This window comes from Labrus mixtus, chromosome 22 (assembly GCF_963584025.1).
Source record: "Labrus mixtus chromosome 22, fLabMix1.1, whole genome shotgun sequence".
NCBI classification, from domain to species: Eukaryota; Metazoa; Chordata; class Actinopteri; order Labriformes; family Labridae; genus Labrus; species Labrus mixtus.
The window spans coordinates 14,173,367-14,188,218 of NC_083633.1; the positions used below are offsets into that span (position 1 = coordinate 14,173,367).

The 14,852-nt window shown below is 40.4% G+C and overlaps 1 protein-coding gene across 1 annotated transcript; it reads left to right on the top strand.

The window, feature by feature from the left end:
- The first annotated feature begins 617 nt into the window (after positions 1-617).
- Positions 618-14,494, top strand: dcp1b (decapping mRNA 1B). The gene is made up of 11 exons (XM_061029515.1): positions 618-1,023; positions 1,617-1,657; positions 2,495-2,622; positions 8,391-8,457; positions 8,819-9,044; positions 9,295-9,393; positions 9,609-10,395; positions 10,564-10,614; positions 11,957-12,162; positions 12,298-12,468; positions 12,768-14,494. Exons 1-11 carry the CDS (start codon positions 865-867, stop codon positions 12,843-12,845), a joined length of 2,013 nt encoding a protein of 670 aa, XP_060885498.1. The 5' UTR covers positions 618-864; the 3' UTR covers positions 12,846-14,494.
- The last annotated feature ends 358 nt before the right edge of the window (positions 14,495-14,852 follow it).

Here is a 14,852-nt window from a genome sequence, read left to right on the forward strand (position 1 = left end):
TTGCCAGTTGCCTTAAACTGAAATACATAATGCAGAGGTGACAGAAGGGAAACATCAGCCTTTCACTTGTATTTACTAGACAAAAAGATGTGCAATAATGTCCAACATAGCTCTGTATATATATATTTATTCCTCGTTTACTGCACATAGTTATGGTTACACCTGTTTACATCCGATCACTGTCCACTTATAGCTACTCCTTTATATTTTGTATTTTTAAGTTAAGTCTAAGCTTTAAGTTGTATTTAAATTGACACTTTATATTTAGGTCTAAAATGTTTCGTACTTGCACTGTTGTTAATTTACTGCTCTGTGTGCCTTTGAATTGCCCCCCGGGGACAAATAAAGTTTTTTTGAATTGAATTGAATTGAACATAATTAAAACCTTTTCGTTTTCTTTCCCAGAAATATTAAGAAATTTATGAAAATCTGCGTTACACATACAGGTCCTAAGTGCCACTAATTATATCCCCCCACGTAAACATTTGATTATTGCAAATGTGTGTCTGGGGGGGAAAAAACACAATTTTTGCGTTTTCAACACAGAAAACTGAAATTCTCAATCGATTTTTCCATGTTGATTGAAAAGTCTGAAATCTTCGACCCGGCTACGCAACTACTCATGTCTGGTTGTTTACAATCTCTCCGGCTAAACATGGCCGTTTACAAACTCACTCATGCTAGATAGAACTCGATAACTCTTTGGTTTTTGAATCTTGCGTGTCTTAATTTTCCAAACAAGCGTCTGCTAAACTATATATTTATTTTTCGGATTTTTACCTCGTCGCTGGTTTGTTTTTTTATCTCTTCTTTCTTCGTTAGCCGCTGAAGCTAAGTAGCGAGCTAAGCTCTCCATAGGGAACAATGACAGCGACTTCTGCAGGTAGCAGCAGCTGTCTCACCGCAAAAGGACTAGACATAAGTCTGGCAGCTTTGCAACGACAAGACCCATACATCAACAACATTGTGGACGTTGCCAGTCAAGTTGCTCTGTATACGTATAACAACAGAGGAAACGAGTGGGTAAGTCTGATTGACGGGACCGTGTGCTAACATAGCTTAGCTTCCTCTGTGTCGGCGCGCTTTGTCACGGACACAGATTTACTCCAAATCAGGACTGTAGTTGGAACCCCATGCTGTTGTGATTGGCTGTGTGAAATAGTTACTTCCAGATGCATATATAGGAATGTTAACTTCCTTGAATACAACACAATAGTTTCAAGAAATTGTTCTCACCTTATGTTCCTGTGTCGAGATTTGTGCACGATTGTTTTGCAGGGGAAGGTGTGTGTTTGTAAGGGTTTGGTGTGTTTGTTTGTAAGGGTTTGGTGTGTTTGGTTTTTAAGGGTTTGGTGTGTTTGTTTGTAAGGGTTTGGTGTTTTTGTAAGGGTTTGAATCTGCTTGACCCAGTGACGATTTTATCACATACTTTTTTGTTGTACACCGAAGTAGAAAGTGTCACAAACGCAGCAACCAGCCATAACTGCTTCCTTATACACGTGTGTTTGTGTTTGTGTGTGTTTCTCTGTGTGTGTGTGTGTGTGTGTGTGTGTGTGTGTGTGTGTGTGTGTGTGTGTGTGTGTGTGTGTGTGTGTGTGTGTGTGTGTGTGTTTTAGGAGAAGACAGAGGTGGAAGGCACCCTTTTTATCTACACAAGGTAATGACGTTTTTTTTTTTACTCTGACATCTCGTAGTTTTAAGATTTTACAAAATTCAATTGAAGTACTGTTCTTTTTTAATTGTAAAAGTACTGTTCTTTTTTGAAATTGTAAAGCCCCTGAACAGACATATTTATAATAATAATAATAATAATAAAGTGTATTTATAAAGCACTTATCAAAACCAACGTCACAAAGTGCTTTACAGAAAAAAGAAAAAACAAATACACAACAATAAAATCCTATTAAAAGCATGAAAAATAAAACAACAGTGCAGCAATCATTCAATCAACAGAGAAAAGAGAAACAACCGAGACAAAGATTGGCTAAAGTTAACAGTAAAATAAATAAAACATCCTGGATGAAACAAGGATTATAAGAAGGCCTTACGATAAAAATGTGTTTTTAAAAGAAGATACTGATGCAGCTAGTCTGAGATCCCCAGGCAGGTCGTTCCACAGCCGAGGAGCCCGAGCTACAAATGCTCGATCTCCTTTAGTTTTCAAGTTTGAGGTGTGAACAGTAAGGAGGTTCCTGCCTGAGGATCTCAGGTTACACACTGGCTGGTATATTCAGAAATTTATTCTGGGGCCAGGCCATGAAGTGCTTTAAAAGTAAGAAGTAAAACCTTAAAATCAATTTGAAGTACTGCAACATTTAGATGTTCACATGCAAAAAAATCGATCAGTAAATGTAAGCTTTCTTTGCCCTGCATTGTTTTCTCTTTCAGCACAACAATATATGTTATACTGCAGGGGATGACATAGCTGAGGTGCCATTTTTTCCCCGAGTTGTTGTGATTCCCTTCTCACAAGTGTCTGTGCTTTGTATTTCAGACTGGCATCTCCCAGGCATGGTTTCACCATCATGAACAGACTCAGTATGGAGAACTTGACTGAGCCAATCACCAAAGACCTGGACTTCCAGCTCCAGCACCCCTTCCTGCTTTATCGCAACGCCCGATGTAAGGATAAAGACACGCATGCTTCTTATGTCTGCTTGCTAATAACTGACACCTTCAGGTTTTTTGTGTAACAAGTTGTTTACACAATATCTGGAGCACAGTATGTGTACAGACAACTAGAGTGTGATTTATACACATTCCATCTACGTCTTAAAATCATTGTAGTGTCATATTTACCAGCAGTAGAGTGATATACAGGCTGCGTGTGTTATTACAAGTGCAGCTTACTTCATTATCAACCAAACATTTCAAAATTCAACCAATTTGTCAAAGAAAAAATGTTTACAGCGGCAAGAAACCCTGATCATATAGGGGTCAGAAATGCTAGAGTTACACTGCACAGACATAGATGGCTTAAAACCAGGGTTTGCTACATAGACTTTATGGTATGAAGAGACTTCTCTGTGCTACATAAGCAGCCAGACACAGTGAGGCAACTTTATTTTAAGGTAGAGACAAACTTAAACAGGTAAAGAGCGGTAAACCACACCTGTGTCTTTATCACTCTTTTGTTGCTCCCCTGAGTGCTTGGATTGCTTATATGAGGGACGCTACTGTATATGTAAACTGTGTATAATTAAGTTTAGAATCTATTTGAGCCCATATCTATATGACTTTGAAGACCTGATTGTAATGCAATTATATTCCACTTAAAAAGGCCTGGTGTATCTATAGCCACAGGAAGGAAGTTAGATAAAAGATACACAATTTGGCAGAGTGACCAAAGTGTGCAGCGAGCTGTTCATGTGAGCAGGCAACCATATAAGGAGCAGAGGTATTGTAGTGACTCCAATTCTATCAGGCTGTCTCCCTCTGAGACCTACATCTGGCTTTCACAAACATACACACAGACACACACACACGCACACATAAAAATGCACATTGCAGAGTGTCCCTGTGGGAGAGGAGCCTGACAGCACCACAAAGCAGAGATTAGATACACCACAACCGTCACTGATACTACAAACACACACTCAGGAATCACTGACACACACAGACCTCCCTCCTTCTCCGTCATGGTCTCACAGCCTCCATCAGGCTAAGATGTAAGAGGCAGGGGGAATGCTGCGTAGATACCAGCGGGTTCTTTTATTGTAGGTCCTTCATTTGGCTTATTTTAGCCATTGTTGAAAGCTCAAGGAAATATACTTTATCTGTGCCCTTAAAATCTATTACCCCAGGTTTATCTTCACTCAAGTCACATTGAAGTTTATGTGGGATAGCAGTCGGCCTTTCACTATTTTAAGTACTGAGGAATACATTTCAAGCGAACAGCTAACCAACATATTTTGGAAGGAAAGACTATAAAAGATGTAAACTCAGAAATCACCCTTCATCTGATGACTATCTCCTCTGATAAAACAAGAAATATGGGGTCCAGCTTAAAGCCAACTTAATGGTCAGTGCTTCCAGGAGAGTCTGCTGATTGAAGACCGATAACAAGGCACCCAAAGAAGGAGGCACACAGAAGTTTACACTCAATACTGATTTTTATCACCATAGCTGCTGCTGATTGTTGGATCCAAATAAAATGTTTGCGAGCAGAAATGCGCCAAGAGAAAGGAAAATGTCTAGCCAACAATCACCGAGCATTTATCGGATAATGGTATTTCTTGGGTGGAGGAAACTCTTCCAGAAAACTGTTTTTAAACAGGAACACATCTCATCTAAGAAAAACATGTTTTTTTTTTTGCCCCTGGCTAACTTCTGATCTATGTGACCATGTAAGCCCCAGGATGAGTGTAATGCTGCCAGTCCCACTGTGTGTGACCTCTGTGTGCAAGGGTCGTGGAATCTTATCATTAGACAAACATTTAGCTCTCAGCGCTGCCGTTACTTCCTGGAATGGCAGTTGGCACCGAGTGGCATCCCAGGCTAAAAATACGCTTTGGAGACATAGGACAGAACAGGGCAAGATTCAGAGAAGAGACATGTTTGTCTGAGAAAGTAATTATTCCTCCTGCAGTTCAGAGAAGATAAGTAGAGATAGAACGCTTTTAACAGTCCATCCTATAAGCACCTTGAATCCCAAGTAGCAACTTAGTTACACCGTTATCTCCTTAGGGAGTCCCCTAAACGAGCCATTGGTAGTATCTGAATATATCTGCTTTCTGCTCTATATGGTACATTGACTGGTAATATCTCATTTGAATCTCTCATTTGGTTAAAAGTGGGGAAATGAATGAATATCCATAAAACATTACGATTCCTCTAACCTGGATTGAGTGCAACCTGGCCTACCTTTAGCATCAAAGTCATGTCTTCTTCGTCAATCAAACTATTAAAAGCACAACATGTATTTGAATTCCAGGTTGTTTCAGTGTAGATTATGCAAGGCCATGTGGAAGAAATACTTCTGGCTCTGTATACCTGTCTTCCAATGCTACTGACCCAAACATGCAGATTAATCTAGGAGGCTCAATGTCAACGTTTGTTAGTTTTCTACTAAGCATGTCTTATCTGTGTATATCAGGTTTACTGAGTCTTACCTCCAGGTCTTACGTATGTGTATCCCAGGTCTCTCTCGGACACCATCGAACCTTTAAATCTGACCTCGGGTTCCTCCTCCAGTCTCTCATGTTTAGGTTTCCTCTGAAACAGGCCTCTCAGCATGGCTCCAATGGTCTCTTAGAAATCTTAAAGTACAGTACTCCCCGCCGATGTCTCTCTTGAACTTGAATTTGCTTAGATTGAACCTTAGATTGCAGCCAAATGAATTCCGTATCCAGCAAAAGTGTAATAAAGGTCACTGCTCAGGTGAAGTGACAGTTCCTCTTTTACTCGTGCTGCTTCAGTGATTGCAGCAAAGCCTCCTTAGAACTTGGGCTGAATGTATCTGTAGTCAATCCTCAGGGGAAGACGCAAGTGTGTGTTTTTAGATGAGAGTTTCCGTAATCTTTAGATCTCATCCTCCAATGCCTTGGATTGCATTCCAACAAGTGATTGTTCTTCCTGGACAACAATCAATCCAACCATGCATGTGTGTTACTGTAAGAGCCGATCACCTACTGCAGTGAAAACACACCTAATCCATCTTGATCTAAACGTCTGCTTAGAAATATGTCTGTGTGTGAAGTTCTTCTACTTTCTAAGTTGTCCCAGTAGTGCAGTTTGGGTTGCAGCCAAATCCACTTACTGTGTCGTCAAATTGCATTCAGTGTGATGCTGCCGTGCAAGAATGACGCCCAATACTTTTGATTGAACTGAAAAGCAAAAATCCCAATGGAGTAGTTAGAGTGGACAGATTTAGCTGAAGCTTCCCAGATGTAGGAAAAATAAAGTTCTTCTAAAATTAAAAGGTATATCCTCGTCCTGCTGAAGTCCCGTCAGAGCAGAGTTACTGTAGATCTACAGCTGAGCAGACTTCCCACGTGCTCTATTGTGCGCTGTTAGCGTGAGAGTCTGGAAAGACCACACAGCTGTAGTACTCGACCCCTCGCAGACTTCACGAGAATGATTATCACCAACTACTCCAATACTCCTCGTTCAAACTGTGAAGGCATGCAGTCATATTTAGATTTGACAATCCTCAGTTAGAGACGCTTCCTGATCCCACGATTCTCCTCCATTTGAAGTTATCTGCCCATGTGACATGAGAGTTCGCAGTCTGGTTCACTTGTTTAGAGTTCTCTGTTTTGCTTATTTAATGCAGATGTCCCTCTTCCTTTCCTCCTCTCTCTCTCTCTCTCCCCCAATCTCTTGTGCCGTTGACTTGTAACCCTTTCTCTCTAACATACATCCTGATAGCTGTGACTCGTAGCCACTTTTGTCTGTGCTACTGGTTTTAGTCTTCCCCCCACCCACTGCATGTCTCCTTCTCAGAGGGGCTTCTATCTCGTTGAGGTTTGGGCTTTTGGAGGCTGAGGGCAGCTTAAAACTTGTGAGAATCTGTAAGAATTTCCTCTGTTTAACTTTTTTTCTCTCCTTTTGTCTCTTTATTTTAATATCTGTCTCCTTTCATTCATTGAAACATCTCAGCCTGTGTTTTCCTGACCGCTTTAGAGCTCTCTCGACTAGCTCTTTACCTCTTGATGGACTTGTTGAATATCTCCTTTCTCACACCTCACTTCCCCCTATTTCAAACCTGTCTCTGCTAATTTTTTCCACGATTTTCCAGCTCTCTGACTTGGACTGCGTGTCTCTCTGTCTCTGTCAAACAGTCTCATCCCCAGTGAGCACTAAGTGGCTCTGGCTCCACCAGACAGGCTCCCCACTGCACTTACTTATTTGGTACTGGGGCTGATTTTTCCCAGGCTCAACTGAACTTTGAGTGGGCGTGTGTGTGTGTGAGTCTGCCTATCCCTTTCTGTCTGTTGCCCTCATCCATACTGACCTCAGTGGCTGGTCCAACCTCACTGAAGCCAAGGGTGCGTTTGTGTATTTTTTCTGCATGTCTGTCTGTGTGGGAATGTGTTTGTGTCTCACAGAATCCTGTTTTCTATTCTGTCTGGTTTAAATTCCGGCTTCTCCGCTGCTTTCTGAAGTGTTTCATTCTTCTCCTTTCTCTTATCTTAAACCTCTTCTGCCTTTTGGAGCAGCGTTATCTCAGAGATCCACTTTGGACACTTAAGTGTGTTGAGGAGTGAGTTGATGTCCGGCGGCATTGATAAGGACTTGGTATCAAACCTCAAACTTTTGTGTTTCATCCACACTGATTATCAACTGTAAAGTACACAAAGCTGGCATCAAATAATTGCTCCGACTTGTTCTCCTATATTCTGACAGATTGAATCATATTTTTGGTGGCTGCAGTTGTTGAATATATTTCTAGATGGAGTGAAAGACAATGTCCGTAAAGCTGAGAATTGCAATAATTTCTCATGATGAGTTTCTCTAAAAAAAGATTAATCAAATGGAAAGAAAATTTTTGGCAAAATATTTAGATGATGGTTGAATCCTTGGGATTGTGTTTAAAGCAAATATGATCACACATTTTTGTAGTCAGCCTTTTGATTATAAGGATTGAATGATTTCTGGCATTCTGACAGTGAAGAGGCTTTGGTTTTGAATTGCTCGTTTGATGAGAACCTAATGGAACATATTGTTTGGTCACTTTCCTCATTTGCACAAGAACTGAATATTTCAACATATTTTCAAACTTTCTCGAATGGATAAATTAAAATGGACCGTCACTGTTTCTACACCCTTCTACTAAATTTGTCCCTTTTCTGAGTTCCTCTTGACTGACAATGATTGGGTAATTGCAACAAGGCTACCTGTTTAATTCTGCGCTGAGGAGCTGTTGCAAATTAAAATAATAAAATGATTCCCGGTGTAATGAAACACAACCTACGTTTTGTGTAATCCTTTGACAAATGGGTGTCGATGTAATATTATTTCTTCCTTATTGACCATGTTTTTGTAACCTGGAGACTCCTGAGGGCTGTAATGGCCCTGCTGGTTCTTCTGGTTCCCATTGGGAAATGACTCAGTTTAGACCCAGCAGGACTAATAATAACCAGTTTATACGTCCATCGGGACTACACTGATGTCATTGCAGGAGAATAGTACGACAGTATGTCTGTATTAATTTGATTTTTAGAGAACTCATTTAGTCGTCTGCTGACCTTACTGTCTGGTGCATCTTAAAATTCAACAGTTTCATCATTTCAGCAGTTAACTAGATTTGTATCATTGACCCGGGAGTTGCACTAGACTCTTATGTTTTTTGAAATATGGTCTAACAATCTCCTCTCTCTCTCTCTCTCTCTCTCTCTCTCCCCCTCCTTTTCTGAACCTCTTTGTCCCTCTCTCCCTCCTCCGCTCAGTGGTTATCCATGGGATTTGGTTCTACGATAAGGAGGACTGTCAACGCATTGCCCAGGGGATGAAGATGTAAGTGCTTTTTTATCCACAAACCAAATGTATACATCCCTTCAAACAACAGGGGTGACTGAGTGTGGTTGTTTGTTGCATATCTTAGTCTCCAAACAACAGAGACGTAAACACATGTTTATTTATGGAACAGTGTCTGGGTCTTAAAGCAAACAACTACTTCAAAAATAAAAAGCCCAGTATATTTTAATTTGCACCCAGGGTAAGGAATACATTAATTTTAATCATGTGCCTTAAATAACAAAGCACATTAGGTTTAAGGGTTGTTATGTTAGTCTTATCCTGAAGATAGTTTACTACTCTACTGCTTGTCTTTTATGTCTTATTTGTTTTTTCACATGGACTCGTTTGTTTTGTGTAGTCTGACCCAGCAGGAGCAGGCCCTGGCTCAGTGTCAGGGTGGATGGTTGTCCCCAGGAGGAGGAGGCGGAGTACTTGGTTTAGGGGGAGGCGGAGTACTTGGTTTCGGAGGAGGCGGAGTACTTGGTTTAGGAGGAGGCGGAGTACTTGGTTTAGGAGGAGGTAGTGAAGCGAAGGGAGTGGACATCATCCAGATGTTGACCAAAGCACGCACAGAATATGACAAGGTACGGAAACACATAAGTATAGACTCTGAATGAATTAGTAGACAGTCTCTTACAGTTTCTTTCTGTAAAACTGCTGTACTGTGTTAATTAGATTTTTCATATTTCCCCAAACTTGCCAAAAGCAAGTAGAGTCTTTTATTGTTCTTTTTTCCCCCTTTGTCTGTCTCTCTGTCCCTGCATCTCTTATTCTTTGAGCTTCTTATTCTTTTTTTTGCCCCCATAAAATATGTTGGGTTTTTTTCTCTCACAGGGGCAGTCTACATCAGAGCCTAAAGAGATTGGTGGAAGCAGTGTTCTTTCTGGAAACCCAAACCTGATCAAACCAATACCTGTTAAACCAAACGCTCAGGTAGAACGTCCTTTTTCATTTCATGGCAGGATTCAGACGATGCTATTCCACACATTGCTATGACTGACTTGGGAAAAATATCATCAGATGCATTCTGTGGTATTTCTATTGTATTTATCTAAAGAGTCCTTTAAAAATACTTAATAATTGACTGTTTTAGTCTCTTTCTCTCTTGTACTTAGTGTTCTCCTTCCTTTTCTCATCCTTCTCATCAGGACACTGAAGGTGCTGAGCCTAAGCCTCTCTCTCTGGCCACTCTTTTTGGCTCCCAACAGCCACCCAAACCCCAGCCAGTCTCTCCTTTAGCTGCCCCTGGAGTTGGGACGGGGTCACCATCAACAGGAAAAGTCTCTCGCCCACCTGTAGCCCGCGCGCTAACATACGAGGAAACGCTGAACTCTGGAAGAGGTGTCACCTCCAGTCAGGGGAATGTGGTCATGCCTGGGGCTGTGATTGGAGGACAAACAGTTGGTGAAGATGCAGGACATGTTGTTGCGCTGCAGCAGCAGGAGCAGCCTCAGCACTGCCCAGCCATCCAGAAGCTCATGCAGGGACAGAGAGGGGTCGGAGGGGTGCTTCAGACGTTGTCAGAGTCCCCCGAGAACCGGCTTTGTGACAATGGGATTTCTCTGGAGCATCACCACCACCATCACCATCTGATCCACCATCACCAGCAGCACCATCTTCCGCAGCACCATCATCATCATCCCCAGCAACAGCAGCTTCAACCTGACCCAATCAAGAGACTTTTTCAAACACAGCCTCCTCCTCAAACCTCTTCCTCCTTCGCCTCTGCTGCACCGCCACTGAGTTGCTCCCACCTTCCTCCTCCTCCTCCTCTGCAGCAGAACCCCCGTTTCTCTTCCCATCCTGTAATGGTGGACTCTGTGACGTGGTCCCACCTTCATGGGCAACAAAGCCAGCAGCATTTTGTCAGCTTGCCTAAGCCTCAACCGGAGGCGCAGCACATCAGCCAATCAGCTCCAGCTGTACAGGGAACAGGTGGGACTATGTTTATGCTTACAGTATAAGTGTTCTTCATACACCTTTTAAGCAAACCTTAGAGAGAAGAATTATAGAAGAAATTGCAAAGTTACATAATTACAACTTATAAAACTAAAAGAATAATTTATTGGTGATAAATTAGTCACGTTCTTCCTTCTTTACCAGGTGTGCTTCCAACTCAGGTGACCAATGACCAAGTCCTCCAACATCCACAAGGTACGACATCATTTCCTAAAATAAAAAACAGTCACTTACTTGTAGTTTATTTAGTGTCTCACACAGCTTCTACTTCAGTCTGAATCATTTTTGACAAAGTGTACATAAAGCATCGCAGTTTGATACATGTGGAGCCAAAATTCTATTCCTGTGGGTAACTTGTAAAAATACACGACTTTAACTTTTGCTGTTGTTTACAAATTAAGTTTTTCAAATTACTATCACTTTAAATAATGTTAAATAATTAATTATAATAAATACAGCAGGTTCCCCCCATTATGCCGCCTCAACATCAGGTGACTTGATGTTTTTGGCTTCTCGTTTTTGTCCTTTTTATTTTTTTTCCTTAACGAAAAGCATCTTTGAGGATTAGAATATGAGTGGACATTGTCTGCTAACTCTCTACCTCTGCCGTACCTGTGGTGAGGAATACATGCCTGCTGTGCTAAAAAAAAAAACTAGAGAAACTAAAGCGAGAACACATGAGAGAGACATATCCTACATGTAAATACATTGGCGGAGATGCAACCTCACCTGTTTAATATATACCTACTGTGTTGATGCTGTTTTTAAAAGTTAGTGAACGGCACAGGTGTCAATCAACACGTGTTAGTTTTGATTGTTTCGGTGCACCACATTGCGAACAAGGAGTCTCTTGAAACGACTTCATGAAACTTGCTGCTGATGAAGAAAGTCAGCAGAGCAGACACGTGCAAGACGAAAGAAACAGAGAGAGGCAGGGCAAGAAACCAGGGCTGTAGGTGTGTGTGGTGAAGAGAACTGAAGGAGAGCAGGGTGAGCCATAGAAAGAGTTTAAAAAGTTACAGAAGACAGAGAATAAAGTAGGATAGAAAGTGTAAAGAAGAAGGTAATGCAGAAAAAAGTATATCTGTAATTAAATGCTTCTGAAGAAACCAATTTATGTACAATATGTATATGGATGAAACTAGAAATTAGCAGTACTTAATAGCTATTAATAAAAATAATAATAATAAATTAGATTTATATAGCGCTTTTTTAAATACTCAAAGACGCTTTGACAGGAAACAACAAAAAACAAAGCAAAAACTAAGATCTATTGTGAAATAATTGTTTTGGTAGCACACAGAGGCCTTTATAACCACTTTATGTGTCAGTTATTATGTCATACTATATCAGCAGATTATTCTGTGTCTGTTTTTAACATCTGATTGATGAAACTAGTGACCATCTCTTTAGAACATCTAATTGACAGACTTAATCTAAGTCATTTATTTGATCTATTCTTTAGACTATGTATGTTTGGGTCTATCTTGATGATTCTAATCATTAGGGTCCTCTGTCTCTCATTTCGTCCTGACAGCTCTGTCTTCCCAGATGTCCGGTGTGGTGTCGCCTCACGAGCTCCTCCAAAAGCTCCAGCTGGTCCAACAAGAGCAAAGCCTGGCCCCCCATGATCCCCCTCGACTGGGACCAGGACTGGCCCCGCGATTTCTGGGGCCAAGTCAAGGTCAAGGCGCCGGCTCTGTCGTACCCACTGCAGGTCAAAAGGCTGCACTGCAGTTTCAGGTGAGTGCTGTAACCTCGGTCAGAACTTCTCTCTGACCTGTTGACACTGAATTTTATTTTTAATATTGCCTGGTTGGTATTTTGGGTTTAAGAATATTACTAAAGGAGTACTAATACCTGTCTATGCATGTTTAGGTCATTTCTCCCCAGCGGATACCAGCCACTGTGGCCCCCGACATGCTCCTCTCTCCCAGTGTGTTCACTCAGGCAAAGTCTATTGGTGGCATGTCAGCAAATGCCCCTTCAACCCTATCCAGAGTTCTGACAAAAAGCCAGCTTCAAGCCTCACTGCTGCATCTGATCCAGGTAAAAATAATAATAATACAGGGCGCTGTAATAGCCTAGCCGTTCTGAACAGAGGCTGCAGTCCTCGACGCATCGGCTGTGAGTGCGAATCCAGCCTCGGCCCTTTTCTGCATGTCACCCTCCACTCTCTCATCCCATCGATTCCTGTCTCTTTCCAGTTGTCCTATCCAATAAAGGCAAAATTACCCAAAAATATTCAAAATATCTGCCACTGAGACATCTGTATCGCTAAAACAGCATGCAATAAAATCATGCATACATGCACTAAAACATGCATGATGATATCTTTTGTGTTTCAGACCGACAGCTCATTCCTGGACACCATCTATGAAGCCTACGTTAGCCGCTGTGCTAACGACAGCAGCACTAAGTACTGATGACTCTTTACACCCTCTGTCTAAACTCACACCATATCCAGAGAACGCTTGTTCTTACACTTCACGTGGATGGACCACTTTCTGCTCTGACTATCACTTACCAGTGTCACCAGTGATTCTTCTCTGCACTATTGTTTTCTTCACTTTATATCCAATCTCTCTGGATGCAACAAAGCCAATTTTTTTTCAAAATGTACAAATGTGTTTGTTTCCATTTCCATTTAATTTTGACACTTCTCCCAGAAGAAAAAGTTCTTTACCTTTCTTTTAAACGTCTCATAACCAAACTATCTGGACCTCAGTGAAGAAAACTATATGCAGCAACCTTTTATTCCCGAGGTGTTTTGAATTTCATATAAAGTGCGGCAGAGTGATACTGAAATGTATTTTCTGAAATCTTGACTGCGTTGTCTTACACAGGTCAGTGTGTGGATTTGTCTTCCCTTGAAGGATACACTCAAACAAACTTGAAACTTCCGTCACTCATACAATGAAGTGTAAAAACATGTTGAACGTGTTTTATTTGGAAAACTGAGAGTTTTGTTTTATCTTCATTTTAAAAACTCTTTTAAATTAAGTTCTTACTACTTTGCTTTCTTAAGAAAGTATGTTTACTATCCAAACTATCCAAAGTTCTTTATCAAATTGATACCTTGTCTCTTTCTTTCTCAAAATGTTGTAACATTAAGAGGGTTTTGTGTGACATGGTATCCATTAAGAAACAAATACGCAAATACACTTCCTCACAGAGAGATAGTCCTGAGGCGTGTCTGTGTTTTTACTTTTGTAAAATGACATGATTGGACAGTTTTAATTGTTAGATAATCCAGTCAGATTTTCCTCTTTCTGTTTTTGTTCTTACAGCAAATATCACCAACAACCTGACATATCACTCAAGCCATTACCATTTAGCAACTTAGCAACTCAAAGTGTTGTGATTTTTCATTTGAAAATAGAAAAGTATCAAGTAAAAAAAAAAACAGGAATAAAAAAACTCATTGATGGTAAATCTAGTTTAAGAAACGACTGCTCGGTTGAATGAAGATATAAAGCATCAAAAGTTTTATAAATATATCTAATATTGATTGTTTGGAGTTAACAGGCGTGTTGAAGCCAGTACAGTAATAAATACATTTTAAAAGTATCGTTGCACTGCATATGTTCTATTAGATTTCCACCCAGTCTCCCCCTTTCTAGGTGGAGTCGATCGAGAAAAAGTGCTAAGTAGCTTTTTGTTTAGCTCCTTTGCTAAACTCATTTGTATGCAGACTTTATAGTAGCGAGCAAAAACTACACAAAAACAGCAGCAACAAAAAAACTATAACAGAGTATTTTTTTTCTATTTTTGTACTGAAGAAGCAAAATGTATTGTTCTCATGGTACAAAGGAACAGTATGTTTTGTTCCAATTAGATGTACAGCTAAAATATGAACAGAAACAAAGTCTTATACAACATATCTACAGTTATTTTTTTAATGACTTTTCCTTATTTTCATTCAACACACGTCAAACATATTTTTTAAACATTGCCATTAAAGAAAATAGAATGTCAAATACATTTTTACACAATTTCTTTATTTGTCACAGATGTTTTCCTCTTACATAAACGGGATTATATTTGAATTGGATATTAAATGTTCTTAAACCTCCTCTGTCGTCTTCTGTTGTCTCTATTGATCTGCACGACCGACTGCTATTCTAATAATTCCAGATTGATCCATCCTCAAGTCACAGTTAAAGTACACTCATTATCTCTTTAATGTCACACTGTTACCACAATCAATAATCTACAGTGATTAATCAACTGCTTTTTAAACACCCAGCAGCATTTTACTGACCTTGTCTTATTATCGCTAATAGACTTACACAACATTTTTTTTCCAATATTAAATCACTCCCCGTGTTTTTCATGCTTAACTGAGCACACAGTACAAGCCAATAGAGCCGAGTTGCTGACACAACGGTGTTAATTTGACTTAACCGGGGAGTTGTTTAACCAGGACTCAA

Coding starts and splice junctions, on each gene's coding strand:
- dcp1b (XM_061029515.1), top strand. CDS start 865: ATGACAGCGACTTCTGCAGGTAGCAGCAGCTGTCTCACCGCAAAAGGA. Junction 10,615..11,956: donor AGTCCTCCAACATCCACAAG/GTACGACATCAT, acceptor TCGTCCTGACAG/CTCTGTCTTCCCAGATGTCC. Junction 12,163..12,297: donor AGGCTGCACTGCAGTTTCAG/GTGAGTGCTGTA, acceptor ATGCATGTTTAG/GTCATTTCTCCCCAGCGGAT.